Source organism: Nannospalax galili, unplaced genomic scaffold, assembly GCF_000622305.1.
Source record: "Nannospalax galili isolate Female #2095 unplaced genomic scaffold, S.galili_v1.0 scaffold45, whole genome shotgun sequence".
In the NCBI taxonomy this organism is placed as follows: Eukaryota; Metazoa; Chordata; class Mammalia; order Rodentia; family Spalacidae; genus Nannospalax; species Nannospalax galili.
Window position 1 is genome coordinate 1057319 of NW_008355775.1, and position 24301 is coordinate 1081619.

At 36.3% G+C, this 24301-nt stretch overlaps 1 protein-coding gene across 1 annotated transcript in view; it reads left to right on the top strand.

Moving 5' to 3' along the window:
- Edil3 (EGF like repeats and discoidin domains 3) overlaps positions 1–24301 on the top strand; it is a 482626-nt gene that overhangs the window by 282759 nt on the left and 175566 nt on the right. The window contains exon 4 of the mRNA XM_008853285.1: positions 3243–3356. Coding sequence (XP_008851507.1) covers positions 3243–3356 — 114 coding nt within the window. The remainder of the gene's footprint in view (positions 1–3242; positions 3357–24301) is intronic.

A 24301-nucleotide genomic window follows, 5' to 3' on the forward strand; every position in this document is an offset into this window, starting at 1 on the left:
TTAAATAAAAGGAAACTAGAGTGTCTTCTACTTGAACTTTAAATTATACATTTTAGCTATGAATATCAAACATTAGGTAGGTCACTGTTCCACTGCACTGTCCTTAAAATCACAGTGTGGATTCTTTAGTGCCACGTAATTTGGAAGGGTAAAAAGATATCTACCCATCCTGTTCCAAGTCTGCCTTGCAAAATAGGAGATGGAGTTCATTAAGGAGGCAGGAAGAGTTCGTTGGTATCTGTGCTTCTTTACTTGCCTCTTTAGAGTTGGAGTGCTCACACTCCCCTTTATCTGCTCCAGGGTGGAAGGCTTGCATACGCGAATATGGCATCATATCTTCAAAGTAGTGCTTGATTCCGGCCTCCTTGTAAACGCCTTGCCATTCCTATCCTGTCCTCGTTAATCCTGATTAAACTGTCCCTTCAAGTCTAAAATTATACTTGCCTTATGTGGTCTTCTTCTTCAGATGTTGGTACTCAGTTTCTCCTACATACATATATAAGGAAATACATTTTTTTTGTGCCTAACTTCATAAAACACATGTTGTTGTTGTTGTTTAATATCACAACTTTAGTTTATCAGCCAGTGGCATGTGCTTATCCAGAACAAACTAAAGAAGACAATATAAAGACACAAATATTGTCCAGTTTCCAAAGTAGAAAACCATGTCATTGTTTCAAACTACATTTGCAACAAAATTAATGACAAAATGATTTCCATATCACTAAAACTAAGTGAAATTATAAAAGCCAAAAGAAATGAATATTTCATCAGATTTTAAAAATGAAGAAATTAGGCTAAATATATGGCTCAGTAGGCAATAGCACTTGCTGCTCTTCCAGAGGACCTTAGTTCAATTCCTAGCACCCACATCAGTCAGCTTGCAACTGACAGCACTCCAGCTCCAGCAGCTCTGATATCTTCTCTAGCTTCTTCAGGCACCTGCACTCACATACACCCGCACACAGACATACTCACATAATTAAAAATAAAAATAATATTAAAATAGTGAAGACATTATTTATCCTGGTTATTGTCCATTTCCGTTTTCTTTCTCCATGTTTTTGTATCAATGTCTAAGGAGTTTATCACAATTTTGTTACAGCACTCAGTTATTTTCATAGATTATCAGATACTGAATTTTTTCAATTATTTGGCATAAAATACTCACATGGTATAGATTATTTATGAAGGTAAATTTTTCTTCCTTTCAAGATAGAGCAGTCAATAGAAACAAAAATTTCCTGCCTTCAGGGAAAGTTCTCACCCGCCTCAAGAAATTTAGGCCAGATTTTCTGTAGGGATATCAAATAATTATGCTTCAAGGAGGAAGAGCAGAAAAGAAGGAAAACGGTTAGAGGATAAATAGAGCTTTTTGCCCTTGTTTGGTTTTAACAAGTGTGTTAATTACTTTTCTGTTGTTGTGATAGATACACTGACCAAAGCAACTTAAAGGAAGCGTTTATTTAGCTTATGATTCCAAGGGACAAGAGTTCATCATGTTGGAGAGGCAAGTTAGTAGTAGAGGTGGCTGGAGGAGGAGCAGAAGCTAAGTTCTCACATCTTCAAGCAGGCACAGGAAGCAAGAGGGCAACCTGAGATCTGCCATGGCTTATGAACTCTCTAAACCCACCCCTAGTGAACTGCTTCCTCTAGCATAACCACACCTTGTAAGACCTCCCGAAACAGTGCCACCAACTGGGGACAAAAATGTCCAAATACGTGGAGCCTATAGGGGACATGCTCATCAGATAATCACAATCAGATAATTTAGTGATCTTGCTTTAAGAAATGGTATAACCCAGGTCTTCAGAAGCCCCTTTGATTTAATGTATCAGAAAATCCATTAAATGTTAAAATTTACAGGTTGCTCACATCAGTATTTCTATTATATTTTAAGTGTATCAGAAATGTTTCTTGGGCAGTAGTCTTCCAGGTAGAATGTGGCACTTTAGGAATACAAAGAATAGGCCAGGATAGGAATTGCCTGTTGGACACTTGCTATCTGATGAGGTGAAGAGTCGAAAGGCACAGCATTAATAACTTCCATGTAATGTCACTTATGTCTGAAAGAGGGTTAAAGACAGAGCAGCAGCAGAGTTGTGGAATTCTGTGACTCAGGGACACTGATTCAAGCAGAAGGTGAAAAATAGATGAATAACAATGTGCTCTACTTTGTTAGCTCTCCCAAATTTGTTCAGCTCTACTTTGTTAGCTCTACCAAATTTGATTGTAACTATCAGTGACTAACATGTGGCTGAGATAATCAATATTTCCATTTGCATTAAAAACATATTTGTGCTGGAGAGAGGGCTCAGTAATTAAAAGTGCTTACTGCTTTTCTAAAGGGACCTAAGTTTAATTATTGGCACCCACATCAGGTGGCTCACAACCACCTGTATCTCCAGCTCCAGAGGATGCAATGTCCTCTTCTGGACTTCACAGATGTAATACAAACATCTAAACAGGCACACAGAGACACACATGTGCACTTAAGAAAGTGAAATAAATCTTCAAAAATCATATTCATTTCATTGTTGTCCAAACTTAGCACAAAAATTAAAACAGTAGCTGAATGTTTTCTGTTTTGCATGGTTATACATCAAATGCAGTAATGGCATAGCAAAGCTAATTTCCATTAGTCTTCCTAACTTTAGAAACTCATGAATGAGATTAGGAAGTGATCATCATTTACATTTATTACACTTTGCATGCAACAGCTTTAGCTATTAACTCTAATTTGCTTCTCATCCTCTTCATCAAAGGCAAACTATTTAGAAACTAAAACATCTCTGTCAGTTGGAATTTTAATGAATTAAGATGAAATGGGACCATGCTAATTGGCAGTTTTTGCTGCATGGTGGATTCTAGGTCTTGTAAGTGAAAGTAATCCATCTCTCTATCAGGGTTAATTTGTTTGATTTGATTATAAGGATAAACTGACTATTTCTCAAACTATTCATATTTATTTTCTAATTGGGAAACTATTTAATTCTATTAGTCTTTATATGAATCTTCTATAAAGATTCTGTTTCAAAATCTTCCACATCAAAATTCTATTTGAAATCTCTTTTGCTTTTTAGTAAACTGTGGACTTAGACTGCATTTGTATTATTGAAATGTGTGCACATACACGCAAAGGAATGACATTTACTCAGAGTTTTTATTTAAAAGATATTAAAAATTTCTAATATTCAAATATTTGTACCAATACTTCTCTTTCTTCATTCTGTTTTCCTCAGATATAAATGAATGTGAAGCAGAGCCTTGCAAAAATGGTGGAATATGCACAGACCTTGTTGCTAACTATTCCTGCGAGTGCCCAGGAGAATTTATGGGAAGAAATTGTCAATATAGTAAGTATTCACATATTCATATATATACATGTGTGTATGCATATAGGTATACACACACTATATATATGTATATATGTATATATATTATATATTCATATGTAGAATTTTGATTTATAATGGAATCTTGACCAAAATCATATCATCTGCTTTTACAATGCATGATTGTTTAAAAGGGTTCATTGCATATATGTTGTTAATATTCACATATTCTCTGGGGTATAGTTCAACATACAAATATACAGATGTGGTACAGATGTAGTTTCTGTGATCTGAAAAGAACAGCATAGTTCCTTAGATATCAAGACTTATCTCTGCACAAATCCTATTTTGGCACATCAGTACCTGTATCCTAGTTAGTTTTCTATTGCGATGGTACATGCTGAGCAAAACAATTTGGGGAGTAAAAGGTTTATCTGACTAAAATCTTAAAGTCCGTTTTCAAGAGAAGATGAGGCAGGAACCCAGGTCAAGAACTTGGAGTCAGGAACTGAAGCAGAGACCACAGAGGAACGTTGCTTACAGATTTGCTCCATATGGCTTGTTCAGCTACTTCTCTTATACAGCCCAGGCCCACCTGCCTGTGAACAGCACCAGCCACAGTGGATTGGGCACTCCAACATCCTTTAGCAAATGAGAAAATTCCTTACAGTAGTAGCCACAGACCAATCTGATGGAAGCAGCTCCTCAGTTGAAGTTCCCTCCTCAAGGTGTATCAAATTGACAACTGAAGCTTACCTAAGACAGTGTGTATCACCTAGATATATACCACCAATAGAGGTTAATTTGAATTGGACAGAAATGGGGATCAAATGAACCCTACCACAAGTAAAAAGTAAATATAAAACAGAATCCAGCTAAGCTCATATCAATATTAGCATGGATTTTTCATGCAGATTAATTGCCTTCCTATGAGATTAACACAATAGAGTTCTGAGATGATGGTTCAGATGGTAAGATAACTATTTGAAGTGTTATTAAGAAGGATGAAATTATACCTCCTCAAAAAATTTAAGAACAAACAGCTGGTTAAAGGGATCAATGGAACAAGCCCTAAATTGAGTCAAAGCACATATCAATGGGAACATTAACAAAAAACATTCTTTTATTGTTGAGCATATAGAAACTTTATAGGCTACTGATTTTATGTATATTATGCCATTTGAGTACCACAATGGTATTATGGAAATTCAGAATAAAGATGCAGATAAATATTCAGATGTAGAAACTGAGGCTAATGGCATGATGCAGTTTTCCACAGCTTTTACAACTAGAAAGTGACAGAGCAAAATTAGTAAGAATACAGTTTTCTGGTTGCTGGGAAAAGGGCATTGACTGATCTTACAGAGAACTCGGGTTCAATTATGTGTCCCACACGACAGCTAAAAATTCCAGTTCCGGGGATCCGACACCCTCTTCTGGTCTGTTAGGCATTGCATGACACGGGTACACTTACATCTAGACAGGCAATGTACTCATATACATAAAATAAAAATAATAAATTTTTAAAAAATAGAAAAAAATAATGCAAGTCTCTTGGCCACCAGGTCATGTAGTTTCCTTTAAAGTAAGAAATCTCTTTGTATACAGGTAAGACAAACATGAATGGATATAGAGTGCAAGTGTTCTCTCTCTCTCTCTCACTCTCTCTCTCTCTGTATCTCTCTCTCTCTCTCTCTCTCTCTCTCACACACACACACACACGCACTCAGTGTGTTCTCCCTGTTCCTTCATTAGCTCTGTCTCTTTGCCTGTCTATTCTTCTGTCTCTCATGCACACAGAGTCCTTCCTCTATAGACAGAATGTATTTTTCACTTTCATTTACCTTCTTCCCTTATACCCTTTAAAATAAAGTAAGGAACGTTATTGAATAATTTATTTTAGTTATGTATATAAACAAAATGATCATCTATAAAGCACATAATCACCCTAATCTTGAAAAATCACACTGAAATAATTACATTCTGAATATTAAAGAAAAGCCTTTGACTGGGGCAAAAACTTTCTTAAGCTTAAAATAATTGAAGATGGATATAGGGTATGAATTGATGAAGCATAGTGCAAGGATCACAGTCTGACAAAAGGGCATTTTGAGGAAGCAGATAGCCTGTACAACCAAAAGTCAATAGATCACAGCCAAAGAAGAAATCAAAGTTGCAATAAAGCACTTAATGGTTTACTAACTAAATTGTTTCAAACTCAGGCTCAGCTGGCTATTGATATTCCTGGGCATAGCACTTGAATTCTTCACTTCTCAATTCCATGCAATTGCGAAGACAGCTTCATAGCCTCCCCATGGCATTGTGCTCAAAAACACCTACAAATGTCTGTAAACTTGACAATTGTTAAGAGGATGAAGACAATACAACAGATGTCCTTCACTATTTTTGCTTTCATGCAGCAAATAGTTCCAGGACAATAATAGAAAACCTTCCAAAAAGTGCTAGAACTCTGTCAACGCTTGAAATCTTGCCTGCATGATCACACAGCATGCTTGGTAAAGCCACCTCTGACCAAGGGGAGGTCTGGCCAGGGGAGAAACAGAAGAGTGGGAACTTCCTATTTCTCTCAAATGAGAACTGTTCTGTGAGAGAGGGACCTGTCATGAGAATCCTAACCAGGGGAAGTGTCACTCTGTGTTAATCTTTCCCTCACTCTCTAAATGAGTTTTCAAGTTGGTATCTGAGGATTTGAACATGCTAGAAGAAAACATTTGAAAAAATAGGGTAGAGATCACAAGTGAAAGCTTGTGAATGTGGTCTTGTAAGATCAACACTAAAGCCCTAGAAGAGAACTATCTGGGCCCCTCTGTACTGTCCAAGTAGCAACTGAGTAACGTGGTTGCCAATATTTTGAAAATGATGTAAAATGGTTTGTGAGCCAATTTTACCAGGGGCTGAAATGTAGTGATTCTAACCAGAGATGCTTGTTGAGGTCCTCGTGTTTCAAAATGCTCTTGAGAAGAAAGTAGCATGACTGTTTATGAGAGACCTTATTTTAATAAGCTGCCAACTTAATTGCCATCAGTTAATATTGTGTTTAATAAAAACCCTTTTCTTTGACTTTCTTCTTAATACTGTTTATTAATAGTGTTATACTTAACCTCAGACTTCTCTTTCAGCATGAGCATATTAGTAGTTATGTTCTGGGACTTACCATAAGAGCCAGCATTCTGTAGTTCCTGTTTATCTCTGTCATGACAAAGAGAACTGGTTTAATTAGGGTTCACAGTATGTATGTTTTCCTTTTGTGATATCTGTTTTCACTTTATTGATTTGTAGTAGCATATAATAAAACAGGAAACTTCATGTTCCATATTATCTAGATTTCTGGGGATGTGGTTTTGCTCTTTTCTGTGACCCCCTTAGTATTTTAGAACATTCAAAGTAGAAAAGTACAGGGTGCCACACTGAAGACTGGGATTACACAGTGAGAGCACAGATGATTCGGTAACCCTGGGCACTCACAAGAGCAGTGTCAAGTTGCACATAAAACTATCTATAAATTGCTTCAAGTTAGGATCTCAGTAGTTGCCATTACATACATTATAAACAATGTACTGGCTCCCACCCTGACCCAAATTGATGAGCTTTCTTCTGATCTTTGCATTATTTCCCAGAGGGCTATGGCTGAGTTACCTTACACCAGTAATAATGCAAATATACCCTTAGTTTGGACAAGTAATTTAGAAAGGAGAGAGAAGTGAGAATGAGAAAACTCACTAATGCCATCAAAGAACACTAATGCTGAAATACTACACTTGCTGAATTCAAACCCAAACTATCTTTGGTCCATTCCCAGGATTCTACACTCATCTGTGTTTTGCTTGCCCCACACTCTTATTTCTTTTGATGGCTTAAGTTCAAACAGTCTCCGTAATTTTGTAGTTTTAAATTTTTAGCATAAACTTATTTTTTCAATGTATATTTTTATCGATTCTTTGTGCATTTCATACAAAAGATCTTAATCATTTTTATACCCCTTCTCCCATCTGCACCCTCCATTTCCCTCCACCTGATTTCATGCATTTTCTCATAAAACAGTAAGGCCTACTGAGTCAAGTTTCTGTACCCAAATGTTCCTCAGTGCATGTTCCTTCACTGGAATCTAGTCAGCTTCTTTACAGTCATTCTCTATAGAAGATTAACTCTCTCACCCAGCAGTGATCACCTGCCAGTAGTTCCTTGGCTAATGTTGGGGTTGCTACCAATTTCTACATTTCGATAGTGGGGTTTTTGTCTGATTGAGTTTGCATGGGTCTTGTGCGTGCTGACACAATTGCTGTAAGTTCATATGAACGAGTTCCCAGAAGCCTGGAAGACTCTGTTTCATTATGATCCTGTACCACCTCTGGCTCATACAGTCTTTCTGCTCCCTTTTCTGCAATGGTCCCTGACCCAATGTGGACTGAGCTTTAATATAAGAGTCCTATCCAGAGTCATGTGCTCTGTACTCTCTTATTCTCTACACCTTGGCCAGTTATGGCCTTCTGTGTGCATGAGTTCCCAGAAGCCTGGAAGACTCTGTTTCATTATGATCCTGCACCACCTCTGGCTCATACAGTCTTTCTGCTCCCTTTTCTGCAATGGTCCCTGACCCAATGTGGACTGAGCTTTAATATAAGAGTCCTATCCAGAGTCATGTGCTCTGTACTCTCTTATTCTCTACACCTTGGCCAGTTATGGCCTTCTGTGTGCATAACCCTCTGTTGGCTGAGGAGTCATCACTGGTATGAGTTGAGAGATACATTAATATTCTCCCTGTCCCCTATAGAATTAATTTATTTTTAACAGACCTCAAAATATTCAGTAATATATTATGAAATAATGCAGTTTATATAAAAATAAAATCCAGAAATACTAGTAAAACCAAAAATGGCAAAAATAAATTTTGCATATATTTACAATAAATATGAAATGAAATCTTATCATTCATTGTGTATTTCTTTTTAATATATATTTTTATTGAATGTTTATGCATTTCTTTCAATACATCTTGACATATTATATCCCCTCCCCTATTTGTACCCCCTATAGTTTCCCCACCAGATTTCATGTATTCTGCATTATATGTTAAGGCCTATCAAGTCTGGTTTCTGTCTCCAGATATCCCTCAGTATGAGTTTATCTAACTTGAGCCTGGTCAGCCTATCTAGTATCACTCCCTTAAAGAGTAACTCTCCCTCACCCATTAGTGATCAGCTGTTGTTCTTCTACTAAGATTCGGACTTCATACCCATTTCCCCAGTTCTGTGCTGGATTTTTGTCTGGTTTGAGTTTGTGTGGATATTGTGCATCTTGTCACCATTTCTGTGAGTTCATAACAGCAATTCCCAGAAGCCTTGAAGACTGTTTCTTTGTAGTCATTCACCACCCCTCATTCTTGCAGTCTTTCCACCCCGTCTCCCACAATTGTCCCTGAGTCCTGGGTAGGTGAGGTTTAATATAGTTGTCCTATTCAAGGACACACCCGCACTCTACAGTCTCTTTTTGTCTGCATTTTGGCCAGTTATGGTTTTCTGTGTTAATTGCCGTCTGTTGCATGAGGAAGCTTTGCTGGTGAGAGTTGAGAGATGCATTAGTATGGTCTTTGCCCCTTGATCCACTATGTTCCATCTTTCAATTCAGTAAAGTTAAACAGATCCATAGAGAAAACAAAAGAATATGGCAATAAACTTCCAACAAAGAAAGCAATTTAATACTTGAAATTGGGCTGTGTAATGCTTATAATTTCTGTACATTTGAAATGCTAGAATTTGCCTACATTACTTTTCTAATCCAAAAAGGATTAAGTGAATTTTTAGTGAAAGAGCACTAGATTTGTGAAAATTACCAACTGTGAGTCATCCTTTGCCTCCTCAGATTGATTTCTATCTATTTCTGCTCAGTTTAGAGTAAGAAATGAACAATAAAGAGCAGAAACACAGAACATAGAAAACAAAAAAGGAAGAAACATGGAAGATCTGTAAAGGAGAGCCAGTACACATCAGACGGGTATAGCTTGGGAAAAGAAGAGGGAATGAAAAGGGTTAAGCACTGGCAAGCCAAGGTTGAGCGCTTGGTAAGCAAACACAAGGTTCCACAGGAAGCACAGAGGAACACGCACGTAAACCTGCACAGTATAATGTACAGAATGGATATGTCCCTAATCAAGGGGGAGAAAATTAAAAAGCAAAGAAGTGAGTATTTTAAAGACATAAAAACTCTCATCTTTCAGGTTGACTTATGAGAGACCCATCTCTATGTGGACATGTGCTCCTGTTAATCTTGACCAGGCTACAGGGAGGAACCTGCTTTTTAACAAGTCTGATTGTACTACCTCAAAGTCCAGGCTCCCGCTGGTCTGATGTTACCAGAAAGAAAGTTACAGTCCAGTTTCCAGAGGCTCACAGGTCCTGTCTGCACCCCACTTTCCTTCTCTCTCTGGGTTTCATCTCCTGTAACTCACATTCTTCTAGCTGTTTCTAAGGTGAAACATTCTTGCCCTAGGACATCTCTTTACACTTTTCCTGCAACATTCTCTGTTGTAACCCACTCTGGTATTGACCTCAGGCAATGCCTACAAACCAGTATTTCAGAAAACTTCACTGGACTCTCTTCCTTTCAACCTCAATACACTGAAGCACAGTTTTCTGCTTTATTTTCTTTTTCTCATTAATCCTTAACATGTTTTTTTTCCTCCACTTTCACATCTTGTTTATTGGTTCTTCCCCTAATAGAACTTATGCCTCATGATGGAAAATTTCCACCATTGTTATCAAAATTTCCAGAAATGCCCTGGCTCCCAGTATATGCTTGCAATCTGCTGAATGAATAAACCTAGCCGTCTGAGTTCCATAACTGCAGAAATATTTGGTTTTCCTCAGTGCTTTTGATAACTATTAAGTTACTACCTATATGATTTTCCATTTTTTAATTTATACTCTAAAGAATTTTTTGCCAATGAGGTAAGACATGATCAAGTATATTAGCTGGTATTCAATAAACATTCACATCAAACTCAATTGCTTTACTTTGACTTGAAAAATATCTTCAAACTCTATCTTGCCATGAGTTTATGCAAATTAATTGAAAGGAAGACAGATAAAGGGGAACTTGTTTCTGTTTCTAGGCTATTTTTATATATGTACATCTTGGTTATTTATTTAACATCACATCCATTTAAAATAACGTCACAGGCACATGTGAATGCTGTGATCTAAGGAACTATTGCCACTAACAAGTCTTGAAACTTCACGTGCCACGGTTTGAAGGCTGTGGGATTTGCTCAGTGGTACAGCACTTGCCTAGCATGTGAAAAGCCTTGGGTTTGATCACCAGTCCTGACCAAAAATATGATAAAGCAGTAATTTTAGAGATCATTTTTTCCTATTACATAGTCTAATTTTGAAAACTCTAATTAAATAAAAATTAAACAAGCTACAAAAGAAAATACCTCAGATTCTAAACTTTCTCTGTTTTTCCTTCATTTTGACTGAACTTTTTATTTTAAGGTTTATTCTAATGCTGACAATATAATAAGGTGTTTTGAATATTTGAGACATTTAAATGTATCTATATTTATTCATTTTAGTTATAAAATCAAGATACTTAAGTTGCAAAATTAATTTAATAAATACAACAAAAATAACTGAATTCTTTAATATATGGTATGTGTTAATGTACTCTAATGTGCTTTTGCTTTATAAGGAATGAATTCAAATTAACGTTATCTCTTACTACTTGATGCACAAATATCTGGTAATAATCTTACAAAGCAATATTTAATTGAAGATCTTAAATAATACTGTAGTTATTTCAAATAATGAGAATGATTCCTTGACTGGAAATGATGGAACTTGCCTCTAAGCTTAAAACTCAGGAAGTGAAGACAGAAAAGTCCCTGAAGATTGAAGGATATCCTGGTCCACACAAGGAGTTCCAGGTCTTCCAGGGCTACTTAGAAAGATCCTTTCTAATATCATTCACCTTCACTGAAATAAAGTTTTAAAAGTTGACATAAAATTTGCTGGTATAAGTTTCAGTATGTACTAATTCTATTTACCAATATATAATTAACAATTATTTATTGGTTATATTTATAGGTAGGTTAAAGCAATTTAAATAATTTCATGTTATATATTTTTACATAGTCCACAAAATATATTTGCTTTAGAAGATATTATTTTTAAAACATTTCATACAACAGTTCTTGATCAAATTTAGACACACTTCTATCCATGATCTCTCTCCCCACTGGACCTTAGGTATTCTGCCATACGTGTTAAGACCTATCTAGTTATTTTAATTGAAATTATTTTTCACTGACACATGAACATCCTTTAGGTGTGTTTATTACAGTATCACAACAATTCCTCTAATTAAAGCCCTCATCTAGATTCCCTCGATGAGTTTGAATAACATAAGCTCAGGTGCTCAGAAAGCCATTTTCATAAACAGCTTGGAGAAAAGTGATGGTGTCCTGGAATGAGAAACCTGTCCTTATGAGAACAGATTTGTTTTGCCATGTATCTTTTATTAGATGTGATATTAAAATCAAAGTAAATGCAATTGAAATGGATAGAACATTAGTTAATCAAAAATAACTGGAATCATTTTCATTCATTGGGCTATATGGATCACAATAACCATATACATTTCCCTCTTGGGTATTTAAATGTGACATGATTAAATTTCAGAAATGGCACTCAAATTCATTTTCATCACTGACACTATTTGTGGAAATTAAGATAGTTATCAAGGGAGAGCTTATAATGTAGCATTCCCAAACCATTATGTCAGAAATAATTAAGAATTGGATGATTTCATAGGGCTTTATTAAAAATAAAACCTAAACTGTTTAATAGAAAACAAAGTGATGCTTTAATGTCACAATTCAAAGTGATGCTTTAAAATGTCACAGTGATCTTGCTTTAAAAATGAGTAAAACAATTTAGATAAACATAATACCTTTACTTTAAAGATTCTGTGATTATGAAGATGATATGTGCTAAAAAAAGCTTTGAAATTATTAAATTAGATTTTCCTCCTTATTTACATTTCTTTTTATGTTTTCCTTTTTGTTTTTGTTTTCAAAGACTTGCCTGCCTCTGCCTCCCCAGGGCTGGAATTAAACACTTGAGCCACAATGCCCAGCATATTATTTCCATTTCTTGAGTAGCCATGATTTTGAACCTTCAGTAACAAATGAACTAATGCGTACATATACACTAAGATAGTACATATGTTTGTGCACGTGTGTCTATTATCTTTTTGTTGTCACTGAGTATGAACAGGTATCTTTGTATTAGCACATGCTTACTCATTGTGGGTTTCAATTTTGTTGTTGTTGTTGTTGTTGTTGTTTTTAAGAAAGGGTCTCCCTGTAGCCCCACCTGGCCTGGAACTCACTATGTAGACTAGGCTGGCTTTGAACTCACAGAGATCTGCCTGCCTCTGCCTCCCAGTGCTGGGATTAAAGGCCTATTGTGGGTTTCTAAAACAACTTGTTAATGAATAATGTGAAATGCACATTAAATACTCAGCACTTGATTGATGTTCTTGCAAAGTTAATTTGCAATTGTGCATACATTTTGGGAGGACTGTATCTTTTCACCAATAGTCATATGATAACATTGATTTAATATTTGATAATACTACATTCCAAGCACTGTTGTAATTTAAATACCAATTTACTTACCCCTGTAAGCTCTCTTTGAAGTAGGAGCTCTTTATGTCTAGTTGTGCTTTACAGAGAAAACTGATCTGGGTGATGAAGTTATTTCCTTAGGTGAACATGGGTAGTAAACTACAGGTTGCCTTGAACCCCAGTTATCACAGCTGCATGAGATTCAGTCCTACATAGGCTGCGATCCTGCCTGCCCCCTTGTGGGTTAGGGCAATGAGTTTGTTATGTGAAACATTTAGAAGGACTTGCTATTGAAGAGTGACCTTAGCAGTGGTCACATCATTGCAGGAAAGAATATGGACTTTGCATTCAAATAGAACTGGGGATCAAATTTTCAGTTCTGCTATTACAGATCATGTATCCTAAACAAAATAGCTACTCCTTCTGAGTCTCAGATTTTTCAGCTGTAAATATACTTATGTTGATGGACAGAATACATCAGTAGCATATATAGACTACTTAGTAAACTCCCTGTGTTAATGAGTGTCATAAACAACCACACAAATAAATGGACACAATTTTTAACTATTACAAAAGACAATACCACTTATCCTCACTTTTGTTGTTTTATTTAACTTAAAATTTTATTACACACTCAAGCAACTTGCCCATGTTTAATAACTAAGTTATTCACGTGAGAGAAATTTGTATAGAAGTTAGCAATAAAGCCTCATACACATGTTTTCTAAGGTGCATATGTTAGAAAATCCAGGGCATCACCAAATTTAGAAGAATGAATACTCTTAACCCAACCAAAATTTTTATAGAATATGTGAGTTGTTTACCTTTCCCCTCTCATTTTCTTCTTTCTTTCCTTCTTTTTTTGTAACTATATTAATGCCTTCTCTATACCATACACTGAAAAAAGTGATGCATCTCTATTTGTGTGTTTGTGATTATTATAGGCTGCGGCTGTTCTTCATTTGAGTACTTCAGTGGATGAGAAATAGTAGCAGTATGTGTAGTGAATGATGAAATATCTTCTTACCAAATAATGATTGATGTGCAACAATCATGGCTTATCTGATAGACCATGAATGAAATCCATTAGGCACCAAAATACAAGGGCCATGTAACCTCACACATATATTAAGTGAAAAAACAAAACAAAACAAAACATAGTGGAGGTTGAGAAAGGCATGGCAGTTGCCAGAGGCAAAGAGAGTATTATGTTGGAGGGGTAGAGAAATGTAACACCCTGTGGACAGTCTCAAGACATTCTAGTGAGCTACTGAACATTAGAGTAAATAGAGACAGCAATAATGAAATATTTTCAACAGCCAGAGAAAGAATTTTTAATGTTTTAATATACATAAATGATAAATAGTTATAAAGATACAGCTAATCTGATTTGAACACTTTATGATGTGTACATGTACTGAAACATCATATGGAACACTATTGACACATAATTTTTTGTTTTTATCTACCACTCAAAAATAGTATTTTATATTTTATTATTTCATTTTATGTGTATAAGTTTATTGCCTGTATGTGTGTAAGGACCCTCATGTCATGCAATACCCATGGAAGGTGTTGAATTCCCCTGGGACTGGAGTCACAGATGGTTTATAGGCACCATGTATGTGCTGGGAATCAAGCCCAGGTCCTCTGTAAGAACAGTCAGTGCTAACAACCACTGAGCCATCATTCTAATACTTTAAAAATAATTTGTAAACAAGAAATTCTTTTGTGTCTTAACATACATCCTTAATGTTTGGAAAATATAAGATCTTTCTTTCTGATTTTGACTTATTTTACCATGTCCAAACTGAAATTTCAGTTCCCTGTAAACAATATAATTTAATTCTTCCTGTGGCTAAGCAAAACCCTATGGTGCATGTCTAGTTCTTTTTCTCTCTCTGTTCAGCTGCTATTAGGTAAATAAGTAGAATGCATACCTTAGTTTTTGTGAACATTACTGCCAAAAGCATGGATGTGCAGGTATCTCATTAGTAAGCTAACTTAGATTCTTTCAGGTGTGTGCCCAGGAATAGTACCGCTAGGTCCTGTGGTAGTTTTAGACTTCTGAGGAATTTCTATGTTGGTTTCAATTGTGACTGTACTAGCTTGTATATCCATCAACAGTGTACAATATCCCTTTTTACTGAATCCTCATCAACATTTATTGTTGCTGGTTTTCTTGATGATAACTACTATGACTAGACTGAGATGGAATCTAGAAAAGTTGGACCATATTAGGAAGAAAGTGACCAGCAAGAGAATAAAAAATAAGAAGATATAAGAAATAATAATAGTCACAGTATGATCAATGTATATTGCATACAGGTATGAAAATTTCTTAATGAAACCCTTTATTTTTAATATTTAACATTGGCTAATAAAATGAATGAATATAAAAATGGATTTTTTGATGTACAATATTTTTATATAGTGTTTTGAATAAAGTTAAAATGCAAATGAAAGCAAAAAAAACTGAGTACATACAGGTATGTGATTAAACAAAATAGCTACAAATATTTATTGAAGAGTTCTTAGCAAAATTATATATATTTCTTAGGACATCATTGCATGAAATAATTCATTCACCACATTACATCAAGCTCCCTTCCTTCTAAGGCTAAGCTAGCAATCACAATTAGATGGATTTATATTTCACTGTCACCCATTTACACAGATTAATGCTGTGAAAAAAAGAAAGATGTAAAGTCTGATGATAAAAACTGACAAGTGTCATGAAAGGAAACAAGTGAAAACTAACAGAAGCATTGAAGAAACAACTTTGAAGACTAGACAAAGAGTAGTTTCTACTTAAGCAAAAATTAGAAGGGTGCTAGAGATAAGAATTTTGCAAAAGGGACACTTTCCCTCAAACCACCAAACTTTGTCTTTTCCTTTGGTGTGGCGAGCATCTACAGAAGACCCTAGTGTCCTAGTGGGCTACATTCAGCCTGCTGTTGGGGAATTAAAAGATCAAGCAATACCCAAAGCACTGCTTCGGGCAGATGTCTGTGGTACTAAGATCTCCACCACTGACCTGGAAAAAGCAAATCAATTTCTGTGGCTACATGGTGCCAGATGAATGCAAGCAGCTTTTCTCCAAATCCCCAGAGATCGCCTGTATGTAGTAAAAAGCTGTGGCAAATATGGCTTTCATGATCCCTTCTTTCCCTCCTTTGCAGCTCCCTCCTTTCCACTTCAACTCCATCAAGGAGATGTCATTCTGTACTGGCATTAGCAGGTTCTAGGCAGGCATAAGTGGTGACTTTGAAAACCCCAAGTGTTTGATGGACAGGGTTCACATTGGTCAAGTTATGATATGTACCAAGCTTCAGAATAAGGAACTTGTGATCTAGGTCCTACAAAGAACCAGTTTCTGGTTCCCTGGCCACCAGAAGACCCAACTCTTGAAGAAGTGGGACTTTACCAAATTGAATACAGATGAATATGAAGACAACGTATGTGAGAAGTGGGACATGTGAGATGGCTGAGGAGTCAAACAACTGCTCAGCCGTTGTCCAATGGGTACGGGCAGTCCCTGCACTGTCAGGGCTTCACTGTGATCCCACCAATCTTGTTCTCTAATAAACCTTACATCTTACAGAAATTATTATGTTTTAGACTCATGTGTTTTTATTTTATGTGTATGAATGTTTTGCCAGCTTGAGTGAAATTTTACCACATATGTGTTTGGTCCCTGTGGAGGTCAGAAGAGTATCAGGTGCCCTGGAACTGGCGTTTAGAGATGGTTGATCTACCATATGGATTCTGGGAACTGAACCTATGTCCTCTGCAAGAGCAGCAAGTGCTCTTAACCACTGAGCTATCTGTCCAGTCCTCAAACATAAATTATATTATGAGAAGAACCAAACAACTCTTTTTGTCTTTGAGAATCTAAAACTATACTGATGAGTAGAATGCTGTCTAGTCGTTATATGTCAGCATTTTTAGGGAGATCACATAAAGACTCTAATAATGTGAAATCAAGAAGCTTCATTTTGGAGTCATGGTCATTCCATGCCAAATAACATTTATACATTAAAAGAATAAAAACATGTTATAAAGTAGACTTCCATGAAGCTCTTAGGAAATAAAAAGTAGACCTAGAGTTTTTGAAATGATAATGTCTAATAATTTCAGTAAAAGGTCAAGGAGAAACAAAGTAATAACTGTTTATAATTAGCTCAAGTTTTATTCCAGTTAACAAATATTTATTATATTTTATAAATTTTCAAGATTCTTAAGTGCTTTTTTGTCTTTGTAAACATTGCAAAATTTAATTTAGAATTACTTTACATTGCTAATATGGAGATTAATCTAGATCTCCACTGCATAGGAGAAGGCATACTAACCTTAGTTTGAATAAATTTTTGAATATAGAAACAAATTCAAATATTATGGGATGATATAAGGGATTTTTTTTGCTTAGTATTAATTTCTGTTTGTTTGTTCATTCGTTCGTTTGTTTCTTTTGTGAGGCAGGGTCTCCCTGTAGCTCCAGCTGACCTGGGATTCACTACGTAGACCAGGCTAAACTGGATCCCACAGAGATCCACCTGCCTCTTCCTACTGGGTGCCAGATTTAAAGGCAAGAAGCACCACGCCCAGTCCTCAACATTAATAAATAAATAAATAAATATTAAATCCAAAGTACATAGTATTGGGATATTTCTAATATAGAGAAACATACAAATAACCATATATAAGTGAATATGAAAAATTGTTTCAATTTTCACATTTCAAAAATAAGGTGATAGTAATTTTAGACACTACAGGCAAGCAAGCTACTGCACAGGTATATCAACAGTCCTCCAGCAAGAGTATTTCCAAATATTGCAGGGTGAGGTCTCTTTCAACAAAAAAAATACAAAAAAAAATGACTTGAGTGCAACATTCAATTGAATTTTCAGTGGCTGACATGTAAGCTCCATCTTCAAGCTTCCATCAGATGCCTTTGGGTATGTATCCCCAAGTGTTACACAACACTGCAGACATATCACACTTTGAAAGTGACCTGCTGTTCCTTAAAAAGATAATGTGAAAAAAGAAAGGAAAAAATATGAGTAAATTGCTTATATAAATGTTTTAGGGCTCATCAAATGCATCTATTAAATTAAAATTTATTCTCATTTATTTTGGGTTTCTATCGGGCTGCAAACAATTTATGAAACACCCTAAATAGTTTATGGTAGCATTCCTCTATTGTTAAGCTGCATCTGTCTTGCAATTATAATTTAGCATTGTATTTATACTCTGGGTTAAAATGTACTCTAATGTTTTCCAGTTCAAAGAAAGACAGATGAAGAAGTACACAGAGATCAGGAGTTTGGGAATGGCTTAACTTGATTTAGTGCTCATAATATTATGACTAGAGTGGTTCACTGAAAAAAAAAATTAAACTGTTCTCAGATTGAAAATGTACATCATTCAATTACCATTCAGGCTCTCAGCAATGCCAAAAATGAGGAGGGGCACCAGAGAACTCAAAAGCAATATCATAAAATGAAAAAGTTTACACAAGAAAGCTACTAGAGAAGATGTCATCCCAGGTTTAGAAAGCAGGAACATGTTTAAAATATGATTTGTGGGCCAGACATTATTCTCTACACGTAGTCACACGACCCATTATCCAATACACATATTGCCATGGTACTTATCCTCTACACATAATGACGAAGCATTCTTGGACACTTAGGTCAAATTTAGGACTTCTTATCATTGTGAGTCTGAAATAGCTATTTTTTAATGAAGAAATTACACCAAAACCACACCACGATGACTTCCTTTTATCACAGCTATGAACAGTAAAGGTGTATTAATTACTTCTTTGTTGCTGTGAAAAAAACACCATAAGCAAGGTAACTTATAGAAGGAAGAGTTTATTTGGCTTACAATTTGGAGGATTAGAACCCATAATGGCAAGGGAGGCATGGTGTCAGAGGTGACCAGAGCAGAAAGTTGAGCACTCACATTTTAAAGCAGGTACAGAACCAGAGCACACTGGAAATCTGGCAAGACTTATGAACTCTCAAAACCTGCCCACAGTGCTATGCTTTCTCGAGCATGGGCACACCCCCTAAAGGTTGGATGATCTGCCCAAACAGCACTACAAACTGGAGACCAAGTGTCCAAATAATTGGAGCCTATTAGGATATTCTCATTCAAAGCACCACATTCTGTTCCCTGGCCCCCACAGATTCATGACCACATAAGATACAAAAATGCATTCAGCCTACCTTCAAAAGTCCCCATGGTCTTTTCCAGTCTCAAATCCAGAATCAAAAGCCTCTTCTAAGTCTCAAGGCAATCACATAACTGTAAGCCCTGTAAAATCAAAGGAGAAGTTACATACTTTCAATATACAATAAAACCACATACACATTCCAATTCCAAAAGGGAGGAATAGGGGCATAGTGAGGAAATATCAGACAAAAACAAGAAAAAAGGCACCAGAGCAAACACCAATAGTAGCTTCATGCTATCTTCTCAGACTTTATTTTCAAAGGGCTTGGATGGCTCAGCCCCTCCAGCTTTGCTACATGCACCATACAGCTCACTCTTGAACTGGTACCGTTCCCTGTATGCAACTCTGCTTGGCAGATGTCTCACAGCCCTCCCATCCTGAATATCTTCTTAAGGTCTCCATTGTCAACCAGGCTTTACCTTCAGAGTTTCACTCAATGGTCTGTCAGGGTCTTGTTTATGGATGGACACCCCTGCTGCATGCTGCTTCCTGGAATTGGCAGCTCTCTGAAGCCACCGAGGAAGAACAGATAACCTTTCACTCCTGTAGTCTTTGTTATTCTAAGGCCTATACCATGTGAACGACGCTGCCAAGTTTGGCTGCCAGCCTGAGATAGACCCAGGTCTGTTTCATCCACATTAGCAGCTTTTGTCTATAGCAGTTTTCTAGGAGCAGGAACCTCCTTAGCCTTTTTCCTTTCACAAATTTGAGCTTAACTGGGTGTGGTCTTGTCCTGAGGGTACTCCTGCTATTCCAGTGGCAAATCTAGAAGCTTCTCCTTAAAGGCTTTAATCTCTTATCAAAAAAGAGCCTCTCTTTCAGTATATGCCTTGGCTCCAACATAATTAAAAATCTTAATGCTCTTTTTCTCTGTGTACATTTTGCATTTTTCTGCACCACTTGCTCCTATCACTGTAGATCTATCTGTACCAGTGACAGGCATGCCACCATTTCTACATTAAGCTGTCTTTCAAATTTTCTCTGCCAAAGGAATTAGTCCATTACTTTTCACCTTAGGCAAGCTCTTAGGCTGTGGGCAGACTCCATCTAGACTCTTTGCCAAAATATCCCAGTTGCTGCGTAAGTCTTTATTTCCCTCTATAACTGCATTATTCGCAGTACCACTTTCTTCCAGGATCCTACCAGAATGGCCGACTAAGCTCTACTTACAGCCTTCAACAGCTTTTCTAGCTCAAATTTCCAAAGTCTTCCACACTCCTCCAGAAATCCACATTTTCAGGTTCTTCACAGCAACACCCACTTGCCTGGTACTAGTTTCTGTATCAGTTATTTCTCTGTTGCTCTGAAATAACTATGACCAAGGCAGCTTATAGAAGGAAAAGCTTTATTTGGCTAATGATTCCAGAGGAATGAGAATCCACAATGGCATTGTGGCAGAGGTGACCCAAACAGAAAGTCAAATGATCACATCTCCTAGCAGGCACAGGAAGCAGAGAGCAATGGAAAGCTGGCAAGGTTTAAGAGCTCTCAAAACCTACCCTGAGTGACATGCTTCCTCCGGCACAGCCACGCATCCTAAAGGTTTCATGACCCTCTCCAAACAGGGCCACCAACTAGGGGACCAAATGTCCAAATAATTGGAGTCTATGGAGACATGCTCATTCAAACCACCACAAGAGATGAATGCCTTTTCAGAATGGAGAAAAAAATGTAGATATCTCCTCTTTTTTCTTTCCCTTAATGTACATAATCTTCCAAATGATAGTGTAATTTCCTGAGCTCTCTGGAGTTGCAAGTGGTTGTAATAAGATTTTATTGGAAACCTGGAGTGAAATTTGTCAGGGACAGCAGCAACTGGCATGACATCTACCCAAAGTTTTCGATGGGACCTGTGCAATTGGAAGGGACTGTTTGCAGCAACAACCGCAGCAGCAGCAGTGGCAACGGCAGAGGCAACAGCATATAACACAAAGAGTTAAGTGCATGTGAGGAGCTCCATCAACAGTGCAATCCTCTTCAACCGACGGACAAAAGATGTCTCTATGCCTAGGCATGGACAGCTTTTTTTCCAGTAAAATTTTAACATCTTGAGGAAGTAATGGTTCTGGTTATTAAAATGTGCACCATCCCTCATAGAAGCTTCAGCGATAAAACCCAGAATTTGAGGATAAAATGAGAATGATAAACTTATAAGACTGGATGGATGGCCAAAAGAAGAATCAATGAGAGTTACGTGTAGAAGATACATACGGATGAAATGTAAAGAAAACGATGCAGTTGGTAATCTGAAAAGGTACAAAAACAACAGCACACACAAATGAAGAATAATCTGCAGCTAGTTGTGGTGGTATATACCTTTAATCTCAGCACTTTGGGGGGTGCAAGCAGGAAGATCAGTCATTCACAGAGAGCCTTGCCTATATGTAAGTTTAAGGCCAGCCTGAGCATCATGAGATCCTGCTTCAAAAACCCCAAAGCAAAAAAAAAATACATCTGAAAAATGAAAGGAGAACAAAGACTAAGAATCTGGTAAATGAAATGGAGCCTAAGAAAAGAATTCTTAAATTCAGGCCTCAAACTGTTAATGGCTTGTATGCAACTATAGTGGGAGGTAGAAAAGTATTCCAGATTGCAAGTGTCTAGATTGAGCAGGTGTGAGTAAGAAATAATAACCGCAGAGTGAACCTTCCATGTTATGGTGCATGCTACTTTGAGCATATCTTAAACCCTAAAGAGCCATTAAAACAGCCAAGGTCCTAAAAATAAATTTCATAATAGTTACCTTAATAGCTTTATCTGGTCAATAATACACTTTCATTTTAGAGCTCTAAAGGGAATGGACACATAAAGTATCCAACTTAAAAGTAAATTGAACTTGAGGAATGTGGTTCTATAAAAAGAACGGAGCCAGCACCAAGTCTGTAAATCCAATACTAAAATTCAGGGAAAACAGGAACTGGGACAGAAAATAAACTATTCTGACAAGAAAAATGGAGAGAACTATAGTTATATAAGGAAGCCTATAAATACTTGGCACTATTATCTAACTACAAAACACCAAGAAATGGAAAATGCAGCATTTAGCTCAGAAATCCAGAATTATCTGTGGTGGTTTGTTCAAGTCAAAATTCACCTTACATTTTCTCTGGTACATTCAAGCAGACACACAGTTTGGGGAACATCTATTAAATGCTTATTTTGTGTGTAAATATTGCTTCATATTTACCTAGCAGTAACTTAATAATACCATCTCATTCCTCATTAGAAATATGCCTGAATTTTACTATTATTAATAGCCTTCATTTTAACAGAACACAAACACTTCCCTATAAGGATTAATATAATTGCAATTTCAGTTGTATTATTTTAAATTCTTCATACAAGATTCTTAATGTAGGCATACAGCTAGCTCTCAAAGCATGCATGGATATAAGTGCTTGCTTCTTTGATGACAACAAATAAAACCTCGTATATTTAACTTATTAATAGCTGCCCCCAGCTTTAGAATTATCATAAATGTGCTTTCATCTTATTTATGCAGATCCAGTGATTGAACCCAGAGTCTTGTGGTTGGTAGGCATGGTCTCCTCTACTGAACCAAATCCCAAACTCTGTATGATGACTATAGTAAATAAGCACTCATAATATTAGCAGAATCTGAGTCTTTATCAGGAACAAACATTACAGAAATTTCCATGGCACATTGCACATGAGTCAAGTATCTAAAATTGTCAGTTATGTTTTTCCTAATAAGAATTTATACCAGACCAGTTACTATCTTTTACTTAATGTTTAGTAGATAATTTGTATATTCCAAATTTTAAGGATTTTTATATTTACTTTGTATTTCCTTATATTTTATTATTCTTTTAAAGGCATTTAAAAATGATTTTTAGACATCACCATCTAGCAAAAGGGTCTATGCTATAGAAAGGCCTTAGAACCATGAATTCACGATTATTTACAAACAACATTTTTCCTCTGTATGATGTGATTAAAGTGTCTGGAGATAAAAGTTACCAATGAGCATTTTCACTGAATGTCACGGTGCCTGATCTTTCTGCTGATTTTTGATCTCTTGATCCATGCTTAAAAACATATAAGCAATATAAAATGTGATATATACTGAACATATTTTTATTATTGTGTTTACAAAAGTTTTAGTAACAGGATTGACCTTTGATTGAATTCAGCGTAGGTTTAGAAGGATTTAACCTGTGAAGAGGTGTTAGCATCTATGCCACCCCATGGAGAGAAAATGGCATTAAAAAGACAAAGGAAAGCCAACTAAAGAATACACAGCACTTGCCTTCCCTGCCAACATTTCCAGCCCACTCTGAAGCTCTTCTCTGTCTGTAAAACCAATCATTACCCATGCAGGTGTTAATAATCAATTAAGTTATTTTGTTTCTGACATATTTAACACAGCTGTTATGAGCTAACACAGGTGCATATGAATCAAATAAGAAGTGCAGTGGTTCAGAACCTTCCCCTCATATGCAACATACTGTGCATCATTCACTACCAGGGTATGCGAAGGGATGCCCATCTCTTAATAATTTTTTATTAGTGCATATAATATTTCAAACAATTAACTTAGCACTAAATACTCAATGAATTATATTCTATTTTCTAAATTTAGTGCCTTTCTTATATTAGACTTCAATTGCACAAAAGTTTTTAACATAGTGTGTGTTTCCCATTCTGTATGATTCTGTCAATTGCTTGACCTTCTTTCTTTAAGGAAGGTAATTTTGAGTGGGTATAAAATGGAAGTGAATTTTTTGTTTATGGGATTTCTTTTTGCAAGGACTGCATCAATATAATTATGCTACAAGGTAACACACACACACATATAGCATGTATATATATATATATATAATACATGATATTTGAAATATTGTTGCCATGACCTTTTGTCTGGATTCTTTGATTTGTGTAAAACAAAAACACTTAGTTTATCTCAAGTTATGTGTAAACCCATATTGTAGAGAAGACTGGGGAGCTATTTGGATTTCTGTCTTGGTCTCCTCTTTCTCTAGTCTCAATTCTACGTCAAAAAAATCTCTCTAAAGTTTCACCTCTCCTTGTATTATTTTCTAACTTTTTTCCTTG